Genomic DNA, 27,765 nt, shown 5'->3' on the forward strand with positions numbered 1-27,765 from the left:
GCAGCTGTGACAGAATTTGTAAAGACAGAAACAGAGTCAATGTTTCCAGTCCAATATGACTCTTCAGTTCCAAAACATTTGCTCTGTTTCTGCAGAGATGCTACCAAACCTGCTGAGTTTTTCTTGCTTTGTTTTTATTTCCGATTTCCAGCATCTGTAATATTTTGATTTTCTTTCAGAATTATTCACCTGACTCGAAACATAGTTATAAAAGAGCCTTCTGTTCCATGTTTAGGAGCTCTGGACTATAGAAAAGAGCAGTTGGGACACATTTCTTACACACCTCAGGATTAACCCACTTTGCTGTCAGTGAAGAGAGATGAGAAAGTCCAAAGTGCTGTTTGTCCCTCTCAGTGTGACCCTATGGCAGGAACAGACTGCAGTTCTGTTCCTGCTGTGTGAACCACCCCCAGATTGCCCCTTCTGCGCTCCAGCCGGCAATGTTAAACATTCAGCTGGGAAAGATGAACATCTGCAACAATGTATTCAAATATCACTGTTTTATTTCACATTTATTTAGAATATTAAACTCCAGTCCAGTTACAGGGATTATTAACATAATCAGAAACAAACTCCAAATATCAGAATGAACATAGTCCAGTCCTGAATGTGATTCACAGCAGCAGCAATAACAGCAGAATCCAGCCCCTGTAGTAACTTATGAACTTGCTGGTGTGTCAGAATGTGAGGTAACCAAATGAATCTCTTCTCACATGGAGCAAGTGAACAGCCTGTGAATGTGTTTGTGTATCAGCAGATACATTTTGCATTTAAATCTCTGCTCACAGTCAGAAGTTTGAAAAAGTTCCTTATCAGTGTGAACAAGTTGATGTGCAGTGAAGTGGGATGATTGAGTAAATCTCGTGTTAAACATGGAGCAGGTGAATAGCCTCTCCCAGAGTGAGTGCACTGGTGGACACTGAGTTCACATGACCAGCTGAACCCAGTCCCATAGTGAGAGACTCTGGATGGCCTGCTGTCAGTGTGAACCTGCTGATAGCACATCAGATTCATAGAAATTTTAAAACATTTCCCACAATCCAGACATTTAAAACTTATTCCATCAGTGTGAACTCACTGGTGTGTTAACAAAATGAATGAATCAGTGAATTGCTTCCCACACATGGAGCAGGTGAATGACCTCTCCCTGGTGCGAACTCTCTGCTGTTGCTGCAGGATGGACAATCACCTGAACCTCTTCCTGCACTGAGAGCAGATGAGTGGAGTGGAACGGAGTGAATGCACTGGTGAACCATCAGTGAATGTGGGTTTTTAAAGCTCCTGTCACAGTCTCAGCATTTAAATCCTCTCTCTGCAGTATGAACCCACTGGTGTGTGTGGAGACTGGATGGAGAAAAGTGGGAGTTCGGGGCTCAGACAAGAGGGATGTTTAGAGACAGTTTGGCCCGTTGGGCTAATGGAATGGAGCAAAGCAGCAGGGAGAGCTGATTGGATTATCTCAATCTTAGTGACAAAGCATTTCCATGAGCTCCTCACACTTGTTGTTGGAGGTGAGGATGGAGGAAACAGGGGAGAGCCCTTCAAAAGGAACTGACTTGTATTAGAGTTATTAAAAATATTCACGATGTGAATATTTTTCGAACTTGATCGAGTTTTTCGAGGAAGTGACGAAGATGATTGATGAGGGTAGGGCAGAGTATGGTGTCTACATGGACTTCAGTAAGGCCTTTGACAAGGTCCCTCACGGCAGACTGGTGCAGAAAGTGAAGTCGCATGGGATCAGAGGTGAGCGAGCAAGGTGGATACAAAACTGGCTCAGTCAAAGAAGACAGAGGGTAGAAGGGGAAGGGTGTGTTTCTGAATGGGGGGCTGTGACAAGTGGTGTTCCTCAGGGATCAGTGCTGGGACCTTTGCTGTTTGTAATATATATAAATGATTTGGAGGAAAATGTAACTGGTTTGATTAGTAAGTTTGCGGACGACACAAAGGTTGGTGGATTTGCGGATAGCGATGAGGACCATCAGAGGATACAGCAGAATATAGATCAGTTGGAGACTTGGACGGAGAGATGGCAGATGGAGTTCAATCCGGACAAATGTGAGGTAATGCATTTTGGAAGGTCTAATACAGATGGGAAATATACAGTAAATGGCAGAACCCTTAAGAGTATTCATAGGCAAAGGGATCTGGGTGTACGGGTACACAGCCCACTGAAAGTGGCAATGCAGGTGGAGAAGGTCGTCAAGAAGGCATATGGCATGCTTGCCTTCATCGGCCGGGGTATTGAGTTTAAAAATTGGCAAGTCATGTTGCAGCTTTATAGAACCTTAGTTAGACCGCACTTGGAATATAGTGTTCAATACTGGTCGCCACACTACCAGAAGGATATGGAGGCTTTGGAGAGGGTGTAGAAAAGATTTACCAGGATGTTGCCTGGTATGGAGGGCATTCGCTATTTGGAGAGGTTGGAGAAACTTGGTTTGTTCTCACTGGAGTGACAGAGGTTGAGGGGAGACCTGATAGAAGTCCTACAAGATTATGAGAGGCATGGACAGAGTGGATAGTCAGAAGCTTTTTCCCAGGGTGGAAGAATCAATTACTAGGGGGCATAGGTTTAAGGTGCGAGGTGCAAGGTTTAAAGGAGATGCACGAGGCAGATTTTTTACGCAGAGAGTAGTGGGTGCCTGGAACCCGTTGCCGGGGGTGGTAGTGGAAGCGGATACGGTAGTGACTTTTAAGGGGCATCTTGACAAGTACATGAAAAGGATGGAAATAGACAGATATGGTCCCCGGAAGGGTAGGGGGTTTTAGTTAAGTCAGGCAGCATGGTCGGTGCAGGCTTGGAGGGCCAAAGGGCCTGCTCCTGTGCTGTAATTTTCTTTGTTCTTTGATGTTTAACACAAATCTGGAATACCTAAGTGCAGAAGGAGGCCATTTGGCCCATTGAGCATACACTGATAACAATCCCATCCAGGCCCTATCCCCGTAACTCCATGTATTTGCCCTGCTAATCCCCCTGACAATGAGGAGCCACTTAGCATGGCCAATCAACCTGACCCACAAACCTTTGGACTGCCGGAGGAAATCCACGCAGTCATCCGGCATTCCAGGGCCGGAATTGAACTCGGGTCCCTAGCGCCGTGAAGCAGCAGTGCCAACAACTGTTACCGTGCCGCCCTGAGATGGAGTTTATTAGCATCAGCAGAAACAGAGCCCAATGAATAGGGTTCATTTCTGGATGTAATTGATGGCAAAATCCACTCACTTGTGAACTCGCTGGTGTGTCAGCAGATTGGATGAATGAGCGAATCCCTTCCCACACACAGAGCAGATGTATGGCCTCTCCCCAGTGTGAACACGCTGGTGTATCAGCAAGTTGAATGAATGAGAGAATCCCTTTCCACATTCTGAGCAGGTGAACGGCCTCTCCCCAGTGTGAGTGCGCTGGTGTACAGTGAGGTGACATAATTCTCTGAATGCAGTCCCACAATCAGAGCACCTGAAAGGTCTCTCCCCAGTGTGAACGCGTTGATGGGACACCAGATTGCTGGAAATTTTAAAGCCCTTCCCGCAGTCTGGACATTTAAAAGGTCTCTCCTCAGTGTGAACTCGTTGATGGCGTACCAGTTCCCCTGAACTTTTAAAGCATTTCCCACATTCTGCGCATTTAAAAGGTCTCTCCTCAGTATGAGTGCGCTGATGTGATGTGAGGGCAGGTGATGTCTTGAATCCAGTCCCACAGTGAGAGCACCTGAACGGTGTCTCATCAGTGTGAATACGTTGATGGCACAGCAGCTTCGCAGAACTTTTATAGCACTTCCCACATTCTGGGCATTTAAATGGTCTCTCAGTCGTGTGAACTTGCTGGTGTGTCAGCAAGTTGGTGGACTGACTGAATCCCTTCCCACATTTGGAGCAGATGTAAGGTTTCTCATGAGTGTGAACTCGCTGGTGTCTCTGCAGACTAGATGAGTGAGTGAATCTCTTCCCACATTGAGAGCAGGAGAATGGCCTCTCCCCAGTGTGAATGCGCTGGTGTACAGACAGGTTACTCGATTGCCTGAATGCAGTGCCACACTGAGAGCATCTGAAAGGTCTCTCATCAGTGTGAGTGCGTTGGTGTTTAGTTAGGGCGTAGGATGTCTTGAACCCACTCCCGCAGTGAGAGCATCTGAACGGTCTCTCGTCAGTGTGAACACGTTGATGGGACATGAGTTCCCCAGCACTTTTAAAGCACTTCCCACAGTCAGGGCATTTAAAAGGTCTGTCCTCAGTGTGAACCCGCTGGTGTGCGAGCAGGTTAGGTGACCTTGAGAATCTCTTCCCACACTCGGAGCAAATGAATGGCTTCTCCCTGGTCTGAACTCGCTGGCGTTTCATCCCACACTCAGAGGAGGTCATTGGCCTCTTCCCACTGTGGACTTGCTGGTGTCTCAGCAAGTTGGTTAACTGAGTGAATCCCTTCCCACAGTCGGAGCAGATGAATGGTTTCTCCCCAGTGTGACTGCGGCAATGCATTTCCAGGTGAGATGGGGATTGGAATCTCTTCCCACAGTCCTCACATTTCCACGGTTTCTTCCTGGTGTGACTGCGATTGTGTATCGACAGGTAAGATAATCGGCTGAAGCCTCTTGCACACACAGAACACGTGTACGGTTTCTCCCCAGTGTGAACAGTGCTTTTTTCTGCCATATTCAAAATCTGATGATATTTACGTTGTTATAAGTTGTGCGACTGTCAGATCCGGATGTGATATATGGTTTGAATCTCCTGACTCCAAGCCCTCCCGAAACTCTGTGAAATTGATTTAAAACAGAAAAAAGGGAGTGAGAGAGAACCCACAAAAACAGGTTGTGAAATTGAGCTGAATGAACCTGGTAATTTGTGGGGCCGGCACGAGGAAAACGTGACCATGAAAGCTGCCGGATTGTTGTAAAAACGCAACTGGTTCACTAATTTCCTTCAGGGAAAGGGGTGAGAAGGAGAAGATGGAAGAGACAGGGGGAGTCATAGCTACAATCAACCAGGACTTCTTTAAAATCGCCCAAACCCTCAACCTCTATCACTTAGAGAGACCAGGGTAACAGGAGTCTGTGAACATCATCACTGGCACTCACACTATCCTGACTGAAGGTTGACCAGGATGTTGGCTGGTCTCGAGGGGGTCAGCTATGAGGAGTGGTTGAATAAACTAGGATTGTTTTCACTGCAAAGATGGAGGCAGAGGGAGATCTGATAGAGGTCAGAGGTCTACAAAATTCTGAAAGGCATAGACAGGGCTTTTTCTCAGGGTGAAAGTGTCAATTATAAGGGGGCACAGGTTCAAGGTGAGAGGGGGGCAGTTTAAGGGAGATGTGTGGGGGACGTTTTTCATGCAGAGAGTGGTGGGTGCCTGGAACGTGCTGCCAGAGGAGGTGGTGGAAGCAGGCACATTAGCGACATTTAAGAGGCATCTGGATGGGTAATGAATAGGGAGGGAATAGAGGGATACGGACCAAGTAAGGGCAGAAGGTACGTTTTAGATAATTTAGGGCACCATGATCGGCACAGGCTTGGAGGGCCGAAGGGTCTATTCCTGTGCTGTATTTTCTTTGTTCTTTAACACTTATGGTATCCAATGCTGGATGAACAGAAATTACCTTTGTGTACTATCCAGATCCGAATGAATCCGGAGATTCTATCAATGTTGACGTGACGCTTGGCTTGAAATTCCCGTTGACAAATCCTCCCCCTCTAACTCCCTCAGTACACCCGAACAGGCACTGGAGTGTGGCGACTAGGGGATTTTCACAATAACTTCAAATGCAGTGTCAACGTAAGTCTACTTGTGACACTAATAAACAAACTCTAAACGCTGTAAAAGGAGTTTCAAAATCCAACACTGTCGTTCCAGGACAGACATTCACAATCTCTCCTCCTGCTGGCAGGGAGCATTGCACATGCGCATTGCTACACCTTGCCTCGGCAAAGATGGCGGCCGTTCTTCCGGGTTTGTCTCCGCGGGAAGAGGAGCGGCTCAGGACAAACTCGGAACTGGCCTGGAACCTTCTTAATCGAGGTTTGCAGCCTTCACTGGGTGTTTATGAATGCTTTCCGCCCTCCCTTTGCGCCAATCTCTCCCTCGGACACGTCACTTCCTTACCCGCCGCAAGGACAAGAAACAAGGAACTCCCGATCGCCAGCACTCCCACTGCGCAAGCTCAGAACATGGCCTGTACTGCGCCTGCGCGGAGTTCCTCTGTTGCCTGTGAAGGGATGAGTGGAGATGCCGGTGTTAGACTGGGGTAAGCACAGTAAGAAGTCTCACAACACCAGGTTAAAGTCCAACAGGTTTATTTGGAATCACCAGCTTTTGGAGCGCTGCTCCTTCATCAGGTGAGCGACTCACCAGATGAAGGAGCAGCGCACCAAAACCTCGTGATTCCAAATAAACATTTTCCCCTGTTTTCTGTGGCTATGATTCATCTTTCATTCCCTCACCCTGCAGTATAAATATCTCCCACTTTCTCTGCCTTTTAGCTTTGACAAAGGGTTATCCGGACTCGAAACGGCATGGTGACATAGCGGTTAGCACTGTTGCCTCACAGCACCAGGGACCGGGTCCAATTCCTGGCTTGGGTCATTGTCTGTGTGGAATTTGCACGTTCTCTCCATGTCTGCATGGGTTTCCTCCGGGTGCTCTGGTTTCCTCCCACAGTCCAAAAGATGTGCAGGTTAGGTGCATTGGCCATGCTGAATTTCCCGTTTGTGTTCCGGGATGTGCAGGTTAGAGGGATAAGGGGGGTAAATATGTGGGGTTGTGGGGATAGGGCTTGGGTGGGATTGTTGTTGGTGCAGACTCGATGGGCCTAATAGCCTCTCTCTGCGCTGTAGGTATTCTATGATTCTATGAAACATCAGCTCTTTTCTCTCCTTACAGATGCTGCCAGACCTGAGAAGATTTTCCAGCATTTTCTCTTTTGGTTTCAGATTCACAAATAGCTTATGATCATTCTTTTGCTTTTATCGGGTACAGGCTGGGACTGAATGGCCAACTATGAAATTAGGAAACAGATCACAGGGAGAATGTGTGGAGTCTGTATGGAAGTCACTCATTCTCCCCGTAACTGCATGGGTTTCCTCTGGGTGCTCCAGTTTCCTCCCAGAGTCAAAGAACAAATGAAGAACAAAGAACAATACAGCACAGGAATAGGCCCTTCGGCCCTCCAAGCCTGCGCTGCTCATGTGCCCACTAGACCATTCTTTTGTATCCCTCTATTCCCACACTGTTCATGTGCTTATCCAGATAAGTCTTAAACAATCCCAGCGTGTCCACCTCAATCACCTTGCTTGGCAGTGCATTCCAGGCTCCCACCACCCTCTGTGTAAAATACGTCCCCCTGACATCTGTGTTGAACCTTGCCCCCCCTCACCTTGAACCCGTGACCCCTTGTGTTCGTCACCTCTGACCTGGGAAAAAACTTCCCAAAGTTCACTCTATCTATGCCCTTCATAATTTTATACACCTCTATTAGGTTGCCCCTCATCCTCCATCTTTCCAGGGAGAACAACCCCAGTTTACCCAATCTCTCCCGATAGCTAAGACCCTCTATACCAGGCAACATCCTGGTAAACCTTCCCTGTACTCTCTCCAAAGCCTCCACGTCCTTCTGGTAGTGTGGCGACCAGAACTAGACGCAGTATTCCAAATGTGGCCGAACCATCGTTCTATACAGCTGCAACATCATATGCCAACTTTTATTGATGGAAAGGGTCCTTAGGGATGGGATTTACGACCATTTAGAAAGATGCGGATTAATCCGAGATAGTCAGCACGGATTCGTGAAGGGCAAGTCGTGCCTCACAAATTTGATAGAATTTTTTGAGGAGGTAACTAAGTGTGTTGATGAAGGTAGGGCAGTTGATGTCATATACATGGATTTTAGTAAGGCGTTTGATAAGGTCCCCCATGGTCGGCTTATGATGAAAGTGAGGAGGTGTGGGATAGAGGGAAAGTTGGCCGATTGGATAGGTAACTGGCTGTCTGACCGAAGACAGAGGGTGGTGGTCGATGGAAAATTTTCGGATTGGAGGCAGGTTGCTAGCGGTGTGCCGCAGGGATCAGTGCTTGGTCCTCTGCTCTTTGTGATTTTTATTAATGACTTAGAGGAGGGGGCTGAAGGGTGGATCAGTAAATTTGCTGATGACACCAAGATTGGTGGAGTAGTGGATGAGGTGGAGGGCTGTTGTAGGCTGCAAAGAGACATAGATAGGATGCAAAGCTGGGCTGAAAAATGGCAAATGGAGTTTAACCCTGATAAATGTGAGGTGATTCATTTTGGTAGGACTAATTTAAATGTCGATTACAGGGTCAAAGGTAGGGTTCTGAAGACTGTGGAGGAACAGAGAGATCTTGGGGTCCATATCCACAGATCTCTAAAGGTTGCCAGTCAAGTGGATAGAGCTGTGAAGAAGGCCTATAGTGTGTTAGCTTTTATTAACAGGGGGTTGGAGTTTAAGAGCCGTGGGGTTATGCTGCAACTGTACAGGACCTTGGTGAGACCACATTTGGAATATTGTGTGCAGTTCTGGTCACCTCACTATAAGAAGGATGTGGAAGCGCTGGAAAGAGTGCAGAGGAGATTTACCAGGATGCTGCCTGGTTTGGAGGGTAGGTCATATGAGGAAAGGTTGAGGGAGCTAGGGCTGTTCTCTCTGGAGCGGAGGAGGCTGAGGGGAGACTTAATAGAGGTTTATAAAATGATGAAGGGGATAGATAGAGTGAACGTTCAAAGACTATTTCCTCGGGTGGATGGAGCTATTACAAGGGGGCATAACTATAGGGTTCGTGGTGGGAGATACAGGACGGATATCAGAGGTAGGTTCTTTACGCAGAGAGTGGTTGGGGTGTGGAATGGACTGCCTGCAGTGATAGTGGAGTCAGACACTTTAGAAACATTTAAGCGGTTATTGGATAGGCACATGGAGCACACCAGGATGATAGAGAGTGGGATAGCTTGATCTTGGTTTCAGATAAAGCTCGGCACAACATCGTGGGCCGAAGGGCCTGTTCTGTGCTGTACTGTTCTATCTATCTATCTATCTTTATATTCTATGCCCCGTCCAACAAAGCCAAGTATGCCATATGCCTTCTTCACCACCCTCTCCCCCTGTGCTGCCACCTTTAAGGATCTGTGGACTTGTACACCCAGGTCCCTTTGTGTGTCTATACTCCTGATGGCTCTGCCATTTATTGTACAGCTCCCCCTTACATTAGATCTACCGAAATGCATCACTTTGCATTTATCTGGATTAAATTCCATCTGCCATTTCTCCGCCCAATGTTCCAGCCTATCTATATCCTGCTGCATTCTCTGACAATGTTCATCACTATCCGCAACTCCAGCAATCTTTGTGTCGTCCGCAAACTTACTGATCACACCAGCTACATCTTCCTCCAAATCATTTATATATATCACAAACAGCAGAGGTCCCAGTACAGAGCCCTGTGGAACACCACTCGTCACAGACCTCCAGCCAGAAAAAGACCCCTCCACTGCTACCCTCTGTCTTCTATGGCTAAGCCAGTTCTCCACCCATCTAGCTAGCTCACCTTTTATCCTGTGAGATTTAACCTTTTGCACCAGCCTGCCATGAGGGACCTTGTCAAACGCTTTACTAAAATCCATATAGACAACATCCACGGCCCTTCCCTTGTCAATCGTTTTGGTCACCTCCTCAAAAAACTCAACCAAATTTTTGAGGCATGACCTCCCTCGTACAAAACCATTCTGTCTATCGCTAATGAGATTATTCAGTTCTAAATGCGCATATATCTTATCTCTAAGAATCTTCTCCAACAACTTCCCCACCATGGACGTCAAGCTCACCAGCCTATAATTATCTGGGTTATCCTTGCTACCCTTCTTAAATAATGGGACCACATTTGCGATCCTCCAATCCTCTGGGACCTCACCTGTGTCCAGTGAAGAGACAAAGATTTCTGTTAGAGGCCCAGCAATTGCATCTCTCGCCTCCCTGAGGAGTCTAGGATAGATGCCATCTGGCCCTGGGGATTTGTCTGTCTTAATGTTTCCTAAAAAACCTAACACTTCCTCCCTTGTAATTGAGATTTTTTCTAACGGGTCAACACATCTCTCTGAGACAATACCAGTCAACATGTCCCTCTCCTTTGTGAATACTGATGCAAAGTATTCGTTTAGGATCTCACCTACTTCCTTTGGTTCTAAGCATAATTCCCCTCCTTTTCCCTGAGAGGTCTGATTCTTTCCCTAACAACCCTCTTGTTCCTAACCTATGTATAAAATGCCTTAGGATTCTCCTTAATCCTGTCTGCCATAGACATTTCGTGACCCCTTTTAACTCCCTGTTCAGTTCTTTTCTACTTTCTCTGTATTCCTCCAATGCGCCATCTGTTTTTAGCTGCCTGGACCTCATGTATGCCTCTTTTTTCTTTTTGATTAGACCCACAATTTCACTGGTTATCCACGGCTCCCGAATCCTCCCTTTCCTATCTTTCCTCTTTACACGCACATGCCTGTCCTGCAGTCCTATCAACTGCTCCTTACATGCCAGATGTGGATTTACCCTCGAACAGCCTCTCCCAATCAACAGCCACCAAATCCTGCCTAATCCAGTTGTAGTTCGCCTTCCCCCAATTCAGCACCTTACCCATAGGACAACACTCAAGTTTTTCCATTACTATCCTAAAGTTTACAGAATTGTGGTCACTATTTGCCACATGTTCCCCTACTGCAACTTTGATGACCTGACCGGGCTCATTCCCCAGTACTAGGCCCAGTATTGCCCCCTCTCTCATTGGACTGTCAACATATTGTTCCAAAGAACCTTCCTGTACGCATTTTATAAGTTCTTTCCCGTCCAGGCCCCCAGCCCTAAGCGATTTCCAGTCTATGTGAGGGAAATTAAAGTCTCCCACTACAACAACCCAATTTTTTCTGCACCTGTCCAGAATCTCTTACATATCCGTTCCTCAACTTCCCGTGGGCTGTTGGGAGGCCTGTAGTATAACCGCAGCATAGTGACTGCGCCCTTCCTGTTTCTGAGCTCCACCCACAGTGACTCGTTACCTGACCCTTCCAAATTGTCTACCCTCTGTACTGCTGTAATATGCTCCCTAACCAGCATTGCTACTCCCCCACCTCTCTTAGCCCCTCCTCTGTCTCGCCTAAAACACTTATGCCCCGGAATATTCAGCTGCCAGTCCTGTCCTTCTAACCAAGTCTCCGTCACTAAGCATTAAGGCTCTAAACTCGTCTGTCTTGCCCGTGACGCTCCTTGCATTGAAGCAGATGCACTCCAGACCTCCAGGCCCACTGAGGTCATACTCCCCCAGAATGGTCTTCCTCTTAGATAGCCTTGTCTTGGCCCCAACCTCATCCCCAGCCTCTATGCTTATTGACCTATTGTTCTTCCAACCTATTAGGTCGGTAATGATCACCTACCTAATCAGGGAGTACCATCTGTGTGTGTGTGTGCATATATATATATATATATATAATATGGCAATGCACTGACAATCCTGATTCTGACTTTGTAACAGAAGCCATCTTAGGAGTGGAATTGAGTTTGTAAATAAAGGGAATCTGTTGAAGGGACACTGGTCTCTGAGGCGTTATTTCATGTACCATGTTTTGTTTAAACTCGTCCATGAGCTTTTGAGGTATATTGTTACAGACAGGGATGAAAACATGCTTTGTGACAATAAAGCTAAAAATAGTACATTTATTCATTAAGAGCACTGTCTCAGGAGGAGATTTTAGGCAAATCCTAATCCAACAACCTGCTCTGAAAACTCAGCTCACATTTGACAGCTGTGACAAATTCCACCCCAGCAGCCGAGATACTCCACAAAATCCTGAAACAATCAACAGTCAAAATAAAACAAACCATAACAATCTAATAGAGAAAGTGAATTTGCCTGATCCCCCGTTGTGAACGGCTCCTTTATATAATTCCTAGATCCCGATCTTAACCAAAAATGAATCATTTCTTTCAACGGCCATACTCGGTCAGTGTACCAAGGTTTGGTGAAATCTATCCATTAGTTTGTGAGATAAATTATTTACAGCAGAATTATAGAGGGAAACATTATCTCGATCTTCAGGGGCAGAGGTACTTTCAGCACATTGACCAGTCCCGATGCTCATTCTCAGCCAGCATTACAGAGGGAAAAGGGGTGGGATTCACAGCTCAGCAAGTCAAAGTATCCTCATTAAATGGTCAGGTCCCACAATGTATTCAGTGGCCTCTGAAGGGAAGCAGCCTGGGTTCACACTGGAAGTTCCTGTCCTCCCGCACTCAGCCGGCTTGTGCTGACTCCTGGTCCTCTGGACGATCTGTCCACAAGGATAGGAGCCTGTTAATTCATAAGGAAGCTTGCATTTATATAGTGCCTTCCGCCTTTTGGGGAACCTCAATGCATTTCACAGTCAACGCTTTCTGAAGATCGGCATGTGGCAGCCAATTTGCGCACAGCAAGCTCCCACAGAAGGCAATGTGATGATGACCAGATCACCTGGTCTTACTTGTGGGATATTAATTGTGGGATAAATATCAGGCCCCAGGACATCACGGAGTTACATCTGTCCTCTTCCAGCTGTTGCTGTTTGATCTTTTATGTCCGCCTCAGAGGGAGACAGGGCTCTCGGGTGAGTGTCTCACTCGAAACATGGTCGCTCTGCCAGTCCGGCTCTCCCTCGGTACTGGTACCGGGAATGCCAGCTCTGGTTTGGGAATTCAAACCCCTTCCCCCCAGCTCCTGACTCAGAGGCAAGAGAGATACCAACTGTCATGTCGTGCTGTACAGAATCAGCTAGCTGGTAATCCAGAATTGTGGAATGGCAAGACAGAAGGAGGCCATTCAGCCCATTTTGTCTGTGCTAGCTCTCTGCAATAAAAATTCACACAGTGCCCATTTCCCCCACATCTGTCAATTTTTCCTCTTCAAAAAAATGATCCAATTCTCTATTGAAAACTATGACAATCTGCCTCCAAATTCTTTCATGCGTGACACATTCCAGCACATCTCCTTTGCACACACTCGAAAAATTCACATCTTTCCCCCAGTGTTGGGCCCATATAAACAGCTCCTATTGGAGTAGGTTAGGATTGGAAAGCAGGGGAGCTTATATTCAACTTGTTTTGAACCAGGATTAGACTGCACTGGGAGCACTGCCAACATCGGTGAAAGAACACCAGCCCACTGGAAGCCAAACTGAGAGACCGGCCAGTCCAGCAGAAAGAAATACTCCAACTCTCCCACTTTACCGACTGTCAAGATGAACATGGTTCAGTCCTGGATCTGATTAACAACAGAATCTAATCATTGCTTTCACTTGTGAACTTGCTGGTGTGTCACCAGACAGGATGACTGAGTGAATCCCTTCCCACACACAGAGCAGGCTAACAAACTCTCCCCAGTGTGAACTTGTCGATGCCTCTGTAGGCTGCATAACTGACCAAATCCTTTCCCACACACAGAGCAGGTGAATGGCCTCTCCCCAGTGTGAATGCGCTGGTGTCTCAGAAGGGTGGATGAATCTCTGAATCCCTTCCCACACTCAGAGCAGATGGATGGCCTCTCCCCAGTGTGGACTTGCTGGTGCATCACTAGGTTGCATGACTGAATGAATCCTTTCCCACATTTAGAGCAGGTGAATGGCCTTTTCCCATTGTGAACTCGCTGGTGTGTCTGCAAGTGAGATAACTGAATGAATCCCTTCCCACATTCAGAGCAGATGAATGGTCTCTCTCCAGTGTGAATCCGCTGGTGCATCAGCAGGTTGGATGACTGAGGGAATCTCTTCCCACACTCGGAGCAGATGAATGGCCTCTCTCCAGTGTGAACTCGCTTGTGTGTCAGGAGGGCAGATGAATCACTGAATCCCTTCCCACATTCTGAGCAGGTAAATGGCCTCTCCCCAGTGTGAGCCCGTTGGTGCATCAGAAGGTTGGATGACTGAGTGAATCCTTTCCCACATTCAGAGCAGGTGAATGGCCTCTCCCCAGTGTGAACACGCTTGTGTGTGAGCAGGTGAGATGAATTACTGAATCCCTTCCCACACTGTGAGCAGGTGAACGGTTTCTCTCCAGTGTGAATTTGTTGGTGTTTCAGCAGGGTGGATGACTGAGTGAATCCCTTCCCACACTGAGAGCAGGTGAATGGCCTCTCACCTGTGTGAACACGATGATGAGTTTCCAGTGCAGATGGGGTGCAGAATCCCTTCCCACAGTCCCCACATTCCCACGGTTTCTCCATGGTGCCGGTATCCTTATGTCCCTCCAGGTTGGATGATCAATTGAAGCCTCATCCACACATGGAACTTGAGTACGGTTTCTCCCCGCTGTGAATGGTGTGATGTTTTTTCCGGCTGTGTGAAGCTCTTTCCACAGTCAGTTCACTGGAACACTCTCACTCGGGTGTGTGTGTGTGTCTCGGTGCTTTTCCAGCTACACTGATGTTGAAATCATTTCTCACAGATAGAACAGGCAAACATTTCTCCTTCCACAATCGAAGGACGATGATATTCAGATCCTGATTAATTGAGTGACTGTCAGATCTTGATGTGATATTTGGTTTGAGTTTTTCAAATGCAAATCCTCTTCGAGTGTCCTGTGAAAAGAGTTTACAAAAGTTATCACCGTCAGGACAGGATAGAAATTCAGAACAGACAATTGTAGTTTCAATGGAATAGTCTTGCCTCTTCCCCAAAAGCTGTAAGTGTCCACACCACACACCCTCCCTCCATTCTCACTCTGCTGTACCTAATATACTCCCTCCTAATTCTCCTGATTGACAGATACATGTTTACTGCTTCTTGTCCAGGGCACAACGGCCTGAAAACCACCACATAGGCTGCTGGCTTTGTGTATGTATATATTTAATATACACAACATCACCTGATTAAGGATACAGAACTAACGCAAGGACAAGCTTTATTTCTGAGTGAATGTGCATGAGCAGGAACCTGCTACTTATGAGAATGGTGGAATTGGACATAATCGATGATTCCAAAATGAAATTGGATAGGCACTTGAAGAAATAACCTTGCAGGGGAGCAGAGATATAGAAGGGGAATGGGACTGACTGGATTGCTCCAACGATTGTCAGCATGGACTCAAGTTGCTGAATTGACTTTTTCTGTGCTGTAACTACAACTGGAAACATATAACGTAACTCGAGTATTATATTACAAGACTAAATAATAAATGAAGTTTATTGCAGATCGATAAATAATGTATCTAAAACATACCATATTACTCTCTGTCCTATATTAATTTACGTCCTTAAATCTTAGCATCTTCTGGGGAAACCACCCTTTTAATTGTGAACATTAGGAAAGAGGCCATCATTTCCGTGAGACAAATGAATGTATCAAGCTGAGGGAGCAAAGGATGTCAATCTCTTTAAGAGAGAGAGAGAGAGAGAGAGCCGCACGGTGACTCAGTGGTTAGCACTACTGCCTCACAGCGCCAGGGACCTGGGTTCGATTCCCGGCTTGGGTCACTGTCTGTGTGGAGTTTACACGTTTTCCCCGTGTCAGCGTGGGTTTCCTCCGGGTGCTCCGGTTTCCTCCCACAGTCTAAAAGACATGCTGGGTAGATGCATTGACAAGAACAGGCTTTGGAGTGTGGCGACTAGAGGAATTTCACAGTAACTTCATTGCAGTGTTAATGTAAGCCTTACTTGTGACAAATAAATAAACTTTAAAAGAGAGAGAGAGACCTGGGCTAACCTTTCCAGAGTCTGCAGCCTCCCTGGATTCACTTCCTTTCCCTTCAGTTGCTGCAAGTCCCCAATTTCCCCCAGAATGAGAAAAGAAATATAAAAGGATAGAAAATAAAGTGTTTTACTCACAGATGTTTGACAGGGGAGGAGGTTGTACTATGTGTGAAGCTCAATCTTCATTCAGAGGGAGAGGAGCAGCAGCTTTGCTGGGCAGTGATGAGCAGCTGAACAAGCTCCTCATTCACACAATGGGGGGGATGATCCAGTAAGAAGTTTAACAACACCAGGTTAAAGTCCAACAGGTTTATTTGGTAGCAAAAGCCACACAAGCTTTCGAGGCTCTGAGCCCCTTCTTCAGGTGAGTGAGAATTCCCACTCACCTGAAGAAGGGGCTCAGAGCCTCGAAAGCTTGTGTGGCTTTTGCTACCAAATAAACCTGTTGGACTTTAACCTGGTGTTGTTAAACTTCTTACTGTGTTTACCCCAGTCCAACGCCGGCATCTCCACGGGATGATCCGTGCAGCCATTGGCACAAAGCGCGCGCCCTGATTGGCTGGAGGATTTAAGGTCCTCCAGGCGTTCCCATTGGTCAATCTCTGCCATGACGACAATACGGGGGTAGGAGCCCACGTGGGGGTAGGAGACACTTTGACCTCCGAACGTGGGAGCTGTTGTCCAATCCGCAGTGTTGTGTTTGTGCTCCAATGGGTGACTGAGTGCTGGGAAAGCTTTGTGACGTCCACAAAGGAGTCCTCCCTGAATCAGCCAATAGGAATCAGTCTGCTCCAAGGTGACATCCTGGGGTTCCAGTGCGCAGGCCCGGGCGAGCGGACACGGAAGCCCCGCCTCCCCCCTTTCCTCCCCCTCCACATGCCCATCCTGGAGCCAAGGTTTCCAGGCTGACGGCTCCGGCCAATCGGGAGCCCTGGCAGACCGGAAGGACTCTTGTCCTCCAGCCAATCAGAGGGTGGACTTTGTAACAATGGAGGTTGAGCTTCACACAGACTGAACCTTCTTCCTGTGTCTCACATCTGTGAGTAAAACAGTTTGTTTGTGTTGAACAGAAAGAGAAGAGGAACAGGCAGGGTCACTGTCATTGAGGAGGTGGGGAGGCTGCAGAAAGATTTAGACAGTTTAGGAGAGTGGTCCAAGAAGTGGCTGATGAAATTCAACGTGGGCAAGTGCGAGGTCGTACACTTTGGAAAAAAGAATAGAGGCATGGACTATTTTCTAAACGGTGACAAAATTCATAATGCTAAAGTGCAAAGGGACTTGGGAGTCCTAGTCCAGGATTCTCTAAAGGTAAACTTGCAGGTTGAGTCCGTAATTAAGAAAGCAAATGTAATGTTGTCATTTATCTCAAGAGGCTTGGAATACAAAAGCAGGGATGTACTTCTGAGGCTTTATAAAGCACTGGTTAGGCCCCATTTGGAGTACTGTGAGCAATTTTGGGCCCCACACCTCAGGAAGGACATACTGGCACTGGAGCGGGTCCAGCGGAGATTCACACGGATGATCCCAGGAATGGTAGGCCTGACATACGATGAACGTCTGAGGATCGTGGGATTATATTCATTGGAGTTTAGGAGGTTGAGGGGAGATCTGATAGAAACTTACAAGATAATGAACGGCTTAGATAGGATGGACGTAGGGAAGTTGTTTCCATTAACAGGGGAGACTAGGACGCGGGGGCACAGCCTTAGAATAAAAGGGAGTCACTTTAGAACAGAGATGAGGAGAAATTTCTTCAGCCAGAGAGTGGTGGGTCTGTGGAATTCATTGCCACAGAGGGCTGTGGAGGCCGAGACGTTGAGCGTCTTCAAGACAGAAATTGATAAATTCTTGATTTCTCGAGGAATTAAGGGCTATGGGGAGAGAGCGGGTAAATGGAGTTGAAATCAACCATGATTGAATGGTGGAGTGGACTCGATGGGCCGAATGGCCTTACTTCCGCTCCTATGTCTTATGGTCTTATGGTCTTATGGTCTGAGAGGTTTTCAGGATGGAAGGGGAAGAATTCAGTAACTGAATAGTGAAGCTGTGAGTGGGAGATGGAGAGGAAGGAAATCTGAGCAGCTGGAAAAAAAACAGAACAAAAAGGCTGATTGGAAGAATCTAATTGTGAGAGATCCAGAGAATGTGACTCCTGGGGCTGCCTGTGGAAAAACACTTTGGGATCAACATATATTATTTATTTCGGATATAGGCAAACAGGTTGCCTGAAGATTTTCGGGCCTGTTCACTGGACCGCAAGCAGTGAGCATGGATCTTTTGATCAGTCTGAATCATCACCTTCAGGAGAATTGGGAGGATGTATGTTAGGTACAACAGAATGAGAATAGTAGCAGAATGTTTAGAATCCCTACAGTGCAGAAGGAGGCCATTTGCGCCGCCGAGTCTGCATCGACCACAATCTCACCCAGGCCTTATCCCGTAACCCCATACATTCACCCCACTAATCCCCCGACACCAGGGTCAATTTAGAATGGCCAATTAACCTAATCCGCACATCGTTGGACTGTGGGAGGAAAGTGGAGCACCCAGAGGAAAACCCATGCAGATACAGAGAGAAAGGGCAAACTCTACACAGACAGTGACCTGAGGCCGGAATTGAACCCGGGACCCTGGCCCTCTGAGGCAGCAGTGCTAACCACTGTGCCACCATGTGGGCCAGATTTACAACTTTTCAGGAATTAAAGAAGAAAAAATAGTTTTGTTGATTTGAGAATTATCTGTTCTGAATTTCTTTTCTACAACACTGCGGATGGTATTGACTTTTGCAAACTTTTTCACAGGATATTACAAGGGGCGGATTTGCAGACAGAAATATCAAAACAAAACATCACATTCAGATCTGAGAGTCATTCAAATAACCATAATGTGAATATCATTGGCATTAGAATCTAGAAGAAGAATTGCTTGTTTTTTTTCTGTCCGTGGGCAATGATTGAACATCAGTGTGACTGGAAAAGCACCAAGAAGTACAACCGTGAGTGAGAGTGTTCAGGTTACACAGCCTGAAAAGCATTGCCCCATTTACATTGAGAGGGAGTGTACATCTGTTCTCAGTGAGGACGAGGCTTCATCTGATTGTCAAACCTGGAGGGACAGGCGGCCTCCCGCATCAGGGAGAAACAGTGGAAATGTGGGGACTGTGGGAAAAGATTCAAAGCACCATGTGAGCTGGAGATTCATCGACGCAGTCACACTGGGGAGAAGCCATTCACCTGCCCTGATTGTGGGAAGGGATTCTCTCAGTTATCCAACCTGCTGACACATCAGAAAATTCACACTGGGGAGAGGCCATTCACCTGCTCTGAATGTGGGAAGGGTTTCACTGATTCATCCCGTCTTCTGATACATGGACGCATTCACACGGGGGAGAGGCCTTTCACCTGCATTGAGTGTGGGAAAGGGTTCGGAGATTCATCCAGCCTCCGGAGACACAAGCGAGTTCACACTGGGGAGAGGTCATTCCCTTGCTCAGTGTGTGGGAAGGGATTCACTCTTTCATCCAACCTGCGGAGACACCAGCGAATACACGCCAGGGAGAAGCTGTTCAGCTGCTCAGAGTGTGGGAAGGGATTCAGTGATTCCTCTGCTCTGCAGAAGCACCAGAGAGTTCACACCGGGCAGAGGCCGTACACCTGCTCTGACTGTGGGAAGGGATTCACTCGGTCATCTCACCTGCTGATACATCAGCGAGTCCACACCGGGGAGAGGCCGTTCACCTGCACCGTGTGTGGGAAGGGATTCAGTGCATCATCTACCCTGCAGAACCACCAGGCAGTTCACACTGGGGAGAGGTCATTCACCTGCTCCGTGTGTGGGAAGGGATTCACTCAGTTATCAACCTTGCTGCGACACCAGGCAGTTCACACTGGAGAGAGGCCATTCCCCTGCTCTGTGTGTGGGAAGGGATTTACTAGGTCCACTAGTCTGCTGACACACCAGCGAATTCACTCTGGAGAGAGACCATTCAGTTGCACTGAGTGTGGGAAGGGATTCACTGATTCCTCCAGCCTCTGGAAACACCGGCGAGTTCACACCGGGGAGAGGCCATTCATCTGCTGTGTGTGTGGGAAGGGATTCTCTGAGTCGTCCAGTCTGCGGACACACCGTCGAGTTCACACCGGGGAGAAGCCTTTCACCTGCTCTGAATGTGGGAAGGGATTTGCTGATCCTTCCAGCCTGCGGAAACACAAGCAAGTTCACACGGAGGAGAGAGGCTGTTCACCTGCTCTGAGTGTAGGAAAGGATTCACTGAGTCATCCAACCTGCTGAGACATTATGGCAGTCACACCGATTAGAGACCTTTTAAATACTCTGACTGTGGGTGTTAATTGTATAATTTGGGGTTAAATATATACAAGCAGTGGACATTGATTAGATGTTTACATGAGCACATATAGACACTTACTGACAGAGCATGGAATGGTATTAGGAGTTATATACCTGTAATGTTTCACTCTGTGAATAAATTTATATCAAGTAAAGATTGGAACCAGTTTCCTCCTTCACCAGAAGGCGGTCAGGATTATAACGTGGTGACAGAGAATGTTTAAAAGTACCTGACGTTTCCAATCTGAATGTTTGAGAAGGAATAATGAAAGCTTTGATAAAAATCAGAAGGGAAAGATGCAAATTATCTTAAAACTACACAGACAATTTGTTCACACTACTTGCCAAAGATTAAAAATCCTGCTTCAAGATTCAGGAGCAGTTGATGAAGAGTATCTGAGACTCATACAAGAGACCAGTGCAAAGTGTACAATGTATAAAAATTATTGGAGGATGCCATCACATCCCAATAGTGAACCTTCCCTTGGCCCTTGGGGCTGGAGCTGTGGCACCAGCTCAGTTTCTGAATGATGAGTTTTGAGACGTGTGAAAACATGAACATTCTGGTCAGGAACACGGCAGCTGAAAGTCCTTTCAGTGATGGACTCTGTGAAAGGAATCACACGGTGATCGATGAAATGCTGCAGAAAATCTCAGCTGATCAGCCAAACTGCAAGTTGATAGCTGCACCGGCCTGGACGATTCAGGGAAAGAATTCACTTCAGACGGTTGGAGAGTATAATCCCTGTTAATTGGTCAGTGGGAAAAATTCCAAATGACCCTCTGTGCTGGGGATAACCCTCCTGATTCAGAAGGGACGACAATTAGTACAATTTTTATTCATTTACCTGATTGTTTCACTGCTGCTCGAGCTAAGAAATTATTGTAGATCCTCGATGAGGGGTGTCTTATAGTGTAATACTTTGTACAAAATAAAGACCATCATGGTTTTATTTTTCAAATAGTTTTGAAATATTGTGTGTTGTTATAATTCGGGTCGAGAACATTAACGTTCAGTGAGAAATCCAAACACCCATCACAAGATTCCAGGTTTTTAAACAAAATCAAACTTCACTGAATATAAACAGAATATTAAAAACCAGCTCGATTAATTTTTTTTGTAAAGATTTATGCTCTAAACTCAGTTCTGACTCAAAACATGAACTCTGTTTTCACTCTCTACAGATGCTGCCAGACCTGCTGAGGTTTTGCAGCATTTTTCCTTTTTTGTACTTTACTCCTCGACAAGAATGCCCTTATACTTAATATCTTGAATGTACATTCACTTCTGTTCCTGGGACAAATCCCAAAGGTATGTCAAAGCTCCCAGAATTCACTTTAATTCTCCTCAGTAATCCAGCTATTCTCCAGACTCCAAGATTTCATGAGGATCCTTCTATTTGCTTTCGGCTAAACAACTCTCCAACTTTCCTTTGAGATTTCAAAATTGACTCAAAACATGGACTCCTCAATCCAAGCATGGACTTCACTGCCTTCTTGCTGAGGGATTTAAACATTAGGAACACCCATGATTCCTAATGACCTCCTCGGCTTCTGGTCTCACAGCTGGTTCACAGCTCCCGGTCCCACAGCTGGTTCACAGCTCCCGGTCCCACAGCTGGTTCACAGCTCCCGGTCCCACAGCTGGTTCACAGCTCCCGGTCCCACAGTTGGTTCACAGCTCCCGGTCCCACAGCTGGTTCACAGCTCCCACTCCCACAGCTGGTTCACAGCTCCCGGTCCCACAGCTGGTTCACAGCTCCTGCTCCCACAGCTGGTTCACAGCTCTCGGTCCCACAGCTGGTTCACAGCTCCCGGTCCCACAGCTGGTTCGCAGCTCCCGGTCTCACAGCTGGTTCACAGCTCCCGGTCCCACAGCTGGTTCACAGCTCCCGGTCTCACAGCTGGTTCACAGCTCCCGGTCCCACAGCTGGTCCACAGCTCCCGGTCCCACAGCTCCCAAGCTAACTGCAGATTGCCTGCTTTCTGTGAGAAACACCCAGAATTCCAACCAAGACCACCCTGAATCACTTCTCCTCATGGTAACAGACCAGTAGGGATGTCCAAAAGATGTTTAAATTAATTAACTTTTAGTTTCAGAACCAAACCTTTTTTCTTGAGGTCTGCGTGAAGATTTCCCCTCTCGAACAAAGACAGGAAAAAAATTGTCAGACCCAATGTCTCCAGCTAAAAGAGCCCAGCTGCCGTGTTACACTTGTTCTTACCCTTCTAGTTTTGACTTCTCAAACCAACATGGGCCACACCTTGTGACTGCGGATTCCCTCAGGGTGTTTTTATCAGATTCTCAAACCAGGTTTTCCAGTTGTTACATTTTTTTAAAAATCCAAAATTAATATTTCTGAAACACATGAATTATTAAACTAGATCTTCACAACATATTCCCTGGAAGAAATGAAAATGTATCACAATAATATCCCAATTAGAATATTACAATGTAAAACATACTGGATATCTTAACAGCAGCCATGATCTAATCGAATGGTGGAGCAGGCTCGAAAGGCCAAATGGCCAACTCCTGTTCCTAAGTCCACTGTTTTCCTATGTTTAACTATCTTATAACCTGCAACAGACATAATAATCCCCCCATTGTCCACTTCACATTCACAAGTCCAGCTTGGTAACAGCACACTGCTGGGTTCCATGTCCAGGAATCTCAGTCCACTGAAGATGGAAAATATTATTGGTTTCAGTGTTTTCTGAAAGTTTTCTTTCAATAATTATCGTAATTTTTACTAATTATAGTTTCTTCTGCAAGAGGACAGTCCTCATTGCTGTTCAGTTGTGGATTTCCAATTCTGAAAACAGTCTGTTCAGAGTTCACATTTTGAACTTCACTTTCTTCCATGTTTGTAGCTCCTCCATTGTTTAAATCCAGAGAGAATATTCCAGTCAATTCCACATTGAAATGTCTTCTTCTTGCTCTGTTGTAGCTGCAGCTTCATTTTTAACTCCACTTCCCAGAATCAAACATTCTGGATTCTCTTTTGAAGAGAGCAAGTTCAAAATGGCTTCTTTCTGTGCCAACAACTCCTTCCTTCATTGGTCAAAATCTTCTTTAGCCACTTTAAGAATGTTGTTAAAATGCTTTTAATGTTAAGCAAAAAGGTCTGATATTCTTGTTTGGAGCATTTTGGATCTTGGACTTAAGAAATCGGGGAATTGAGAATAGAAGCAGGGAAGTTATTCTGATAGTTTCTAAAGCTCTGGTGAGGCCACAACAGAATACCGAGCCCAGTTCTGGTCACCATACTTTAGGAAGGATGTGAGGGTCCTTGAGAGAGTCCAGAGGCGATTTACCACAATGGTTCCAGAGATGAGGAAGATGATGCGAATGTGGAACTTGCTACCAGTGAGTGGTTGAGGTGAACAGCATGAATACATTGAAGGGGAAGCTGGATACATACATGAGGGAGAGAGGAATAGAAGGATATGCTGATGGGGGGAGATGAAGAGGGGTGGGTGGATGCTCATGTGGAGCATAAATACTGACACAGACCAATTGGGCCGACTGGCCTGGCCCTGTGCTGTAGACTCAATGAAACAGAGACAAATATATTTATTTTTGATTTACCTCCTGTTTGTGGGTCATCTCAGTAAAATGTGCACTCCCAAATTCAAACAGCATCGACCCACTGGAAGCAAAGCCATGAGGTCGGTCAGTCCAGCAGAAAGAAACCCTCCAACCCTCTCACTTCAGCACCTGTTAGAATGAACATGGTTCAGTCCTGGATGTGATTAACAGCAGCAATAACAGCAGAATCCAACCCCTGTCATCACTTGTGAATTCGCTGGTGTCTTAGCAGGTGAGATGACCGTTTAAATCTATTCCCACACTCAGAGCAGCTGAACGGCCTCTCCCCAGTGTGAACTCGCTGGTGTGTGAGCAGATTGGAGATCTGAGTGAATCCCTTCCCACAGTCAGAGCAAGTGAATGGCCTCTCCCCAGTATGAACTCGCTGGTGTGCCAACAGGGTGGATGAATGACTGAAACCCTTCCTGCACACAGAGCAGGTGAAGGGTGTCTCCCCAGTGTGAACTCGCTGGTGTATTAGCAGTTGGGATGATGTTCTAAATCTCTTCACGCAGTAAGAGCAGCTGAACGGTCTGTCCTCAGTGTGAATGCGCTGGTGGCCCATCAGAGTCTGAGAGCTTTTGAAGCTACGCCCATAGTCTGAGCATTTAAACAGTCTCTCATTCGTGTGGGTGACACGGTGTGTCTGCAGGGTGGATGAATGACTGAATCCCTTCCCACACACACAGCAGGTGAACGGCCTCTCCCCAGAGTGAACTCGCCGGTGCCTCCACAGGGTGGAACGATCGCTGAATCCTTTCCCACAGTCTGAGCAGGCGAAAGGCCTCTCCCCGGTGTGAACTCGCTGGTGGGTCAGCAGGCTGGATAACTGAGTGAATCCTTTCCCACACACGGAGCAGGTGAACGGCCTCTCCCCAGTGTGAACTCGTCGATGTGTGTCCAGTGCAGATGGGCACTGGAATCCCTTCCCACAGTCCCCACATTTCCATGGTCTCTCCATGGTGCCAGTGTCCTTTTGATAATGAGTTGATTCCACATCCAAGTACAGAACACATGTACAGTTTCTCCTCGCTGTGAATGGGGTGATGTTTTTCAGGCTGTGTTACTGGTTGAAGCTCTTTCCACAGTCAGTTCACTGGAACACTCTCACTCGGGGGTGTGGGGTCTCCATTCTTGTCCAGTCACACTGATGTTTGAAATCTTTTCCCACAGACAGAACAAACAAACATTTCTTCTCATACATTCAAACGGCAATTATATTCAGGTCCTGATGAATCCAGTGACTTTGTAACATCTTGTTGTGACGTTTGGTGTGAGATTTCAGTCTGTAAATTCTCTCCTTCTAATATCCTGTTTATAGAAGTTATCAGTGTAAGTATAGGACTGAAATTCAAAACAGACCATTCTAGTTTCCATGAAATATTCTTTGCTTTCTCATTCCCTAAAGTTGTAAATCTCCATCCCACACACTCTCCCCCATTGTCATACTGCTGTACCTAATACACACCCTCCCAATTCTCCTGAAGGTGCTGATTCAGGCTGATTGACAGACCCATGCTCCTGTCCAGTACAAAGAGACCTGAAAATCTTCATGCAGGCGGCTACCCAATGTCCACATTACTAAACATATCATTGATCAGCAATAGAAAGGAGATGTGAGGACCAATTTCATTCACGAGTGGTCACGACCTCACCCCACTGCTTCTGTGCATGGTGGAATCAGCAATGATCAATGATTTGAAAAATAAATCAGATAGGTGTGAAGGAATTAAAAAGGGAACAGAGTTATGGAGGGGAAATGGGACTGAGTGGATTGATGTACAGAGAGTCAGCATGGACTTCTTCCAACTATCACTAGAATATATACAAAATTTCAGGAAATGTAGTGGAAGACATGCCCTGTCTACATCAACGGTGACAAAGTGGAAATGGTTGAGAGCTCAAGTTTCTAGGTGTTCAGATCACAACAACCTGTCCTGGTCCCTCGAAACTGCTGCTTTAGTTAAGAAAGCCCACCAACGCCTCTACTTTCTCAGGAGGCTAAGGAAATTCAACATGTCAACTACGACTCTCATCAATTTTTACAGGGACACCACAGCTTGGTATTGCTGCTGCTCTGACCAAGAGTGCAAGAAACTACAAGGAGTGTGAATGTGGCCCAGTGCATCACGCAAATCAGCCTCTTATCCATGGACACTGTCTACATTTCCTATTGCCTCAGAAAAGCAGCCAGCACAATCAAGGACCCCACTTATCCTGGAAATTCTCTTTTCTATCTTCTTCCGTCGGGAAAAAGATACAAAAGTCTGAGGTCACATACCAACCGACTCAAGAACAGCTTCTTCCTTGCTGCTATCAGACTTTTACAAACAAAGAACAAAGAAACTTACAGCACAGAAACAGGCCCTTCGGCCCTCCAAGCCAGCACCGACCATGCTGCCCGACTGAACTAAAACCCCCTACCCTTCCGGGGACCATATCCCTCCATTCCCATCCTATTCATGTATTTGTCAAAAAGCCCCTTAAAAGTCACTATCATATCTGCTTCTACTTTCTCCCCCGGCAGCAAGTTCCAGGCACCCACCACCCTCTGTGTAAAAAACTTGTAAGAAGTTTAACAACACCAGGTTAAAGTCCAACAGGTTTATTTGGTAGCAAAAGCCACACAAGCTTTCGGAGCTCTAAGCCCCTTCTTCAGGTGAGTGGGAATTCTGTTCACAAACAGAGTTTATAAAGACACAGACTCAATTTACATGAATAATGGTTGGAATGCGAATACTTACAACTAATCAAGTCTTTAAGAAACAAAACAATGTGAGTGGAGAGAGCATCAAGACAGGCTAAAAAGATGTGTATTGTCTCCAGACAAGACAGCCAGTGAAACTCTGCAGGTCCACGCAACTGTGGACAGATCTTTTTAGCCTGTCTTGATGCTCTCTCCACTCACATTGTTTTGTTTCTTAAAGACTTGATTAGTTGTAAGTATTCGCATTCCAACCATTATTCATGTAAATTGAGTCTGTGTCTTTATAAGCTCTGTTTGTGAACAGAATTCCCACTCACCTGAAGAAGGGGCTTAGAGCTCCGAAAGCTTGTGTGGCTTTTGCTACCAAATAAAACTGTTGGACTTTAACCTGGTGTTGTTAAACTTCTTACTGTGTTTACCCCAGTCCAACGCCGGCATCTCCACATCATAAAAAACTTGTCTCATACGTCTCCTTTAAACCTTGCCCCTCACACATTAAACCTGTGCCCCCTAGTAATTGACTCTTCCATCCTGGGAAAAAGTTTCTGACTATCCACTCTGTCCATGCGGCACGGTAGCACAGTGGTTAGCACTACTGCTTCACAGCTCCAGGGACCCGGGTTCGATTCCCGGCTTGGGTTACTGTTTGTGTGGAGTTTGCACATTCTCCTCATGTCTGCGTGGGTTTCCTCCGGGTGCTCCTGTTTCCTCCCACAGTCCAAAGATGTGCAGGTTAGGTTGATTGGCCGTGCTAAAATTGCCCATTAGTGTCCTGAGATGCGTAGGTTAGAGGGATTAGCGGGTAAATATGTAGGGGTGTGGGGGTAGGGCCTGGGTGGGATTGTGGTCGGTGCAGACTCGATGGGCCAAATGGCCTCTTTCTGCACTGTAGGGTTTCTATGATTCTATGCCCCTCATAATCTTGTAGACTTCCATCAGGTCGCCCCTCAACCTCCGTCGTTCCAGTGAGAACAAACCAAGTTTCTCCAACCTCTCCTCATAGCTAATGCCCTCCATACCAGGCAACATCCTGGTAAATCTTTCCTGTACCTTCTCCAAAGCCTCCTCCTTTTGAATGGACCTACCTCATATTGAGCTGATCTCTCTCTTCACCCTTTCTGTAACTGTAACACTATATTCTGCACTCTCTCCTTTCCTACTCCCCTATGTACTCTATGAACAGTATGCTTTGTCTGTACACCGCGCAAGAAACAATACTTTTCACTGTATCCCAATACATGTGACAATAAATCAAATCAAACCCATTGCTGCATTTCCTTCCTGAAGCCACATTTGTCCAGTGGGGCCTGGCCCCGGGAGAAAGCGCTGCAGCTGCCGTTGTGTTGGGTGTTGAGGCGGTGCCGCTAGTTCCTTATTGGGGGGTGTTGAAGCCTCCACTGGGTGTGTGGAGCC

The 27,765-nt window shown here is 46.5% G+C and overlaps 2 protein-coding genes across 2 annotated transcripts in view; one reads left to right on the forward strand and one right to left on the reverse strand.

Annotated features, from left to right (window-relative positions):
• LOC144484582 (uncharacterized) overlaps positions 1-20,160 on the forward strand; it is a 102,325-nt gene extending 82,165 nt beyond the window's left edge. The window contains exon 6 of the mRNA XM_078203064.1: positions 18,916-20,160. Coding sequence (XP_078059190.1) covers positions 18,916-19,996 — 1,081 coding nt within the window. The 3' untranslated portion in view covers positions 19,997-20,160. The remainder of the gene's footprint in view (positions 1-18,915) is intronic.
• On the reverse strand, positions 2,477-27,765 carry LOC144484583 (uncharacterized). The gene is made up of 5 exons (XM_078203065.1): positions 27,615-27,765; positions 23,934-24,956; positions 13,463-14,241; positions 4,412-4,518; positions 2,477-4,270 (listed from the first exon to the last, which is right to left on the reverse strand). Exons 2-5 carry the CDS (start codon positions 24,604-24,606, stop codon positions 3,223-3,225), a joined length of 2,607 nt encoding a protein of 868 aa, XP_078059191.1. The 5' UTR covers positions 24,607-24,956; positions 27,615-27,765; the 3' UTR covers positions 2,477-3,222.

This window comes from Mustelus asterias, unplaced genomic scaffold (genome assembly GCF_964213995.1).
Source record: "Mustelus asterias unplaced genomic scaffold, sMusAst1.hap1.1 HAP1_SCAFFOLD_116, whole genome shotgun sequence".
Classification (NCBI taxonomy): domain Eukaryota; kingdom Metazoa; phylum Chordata; class Chondrichthyes; order Carcharhiniformes; family Triakidae; genus Mustelus; species Mustelus asterias.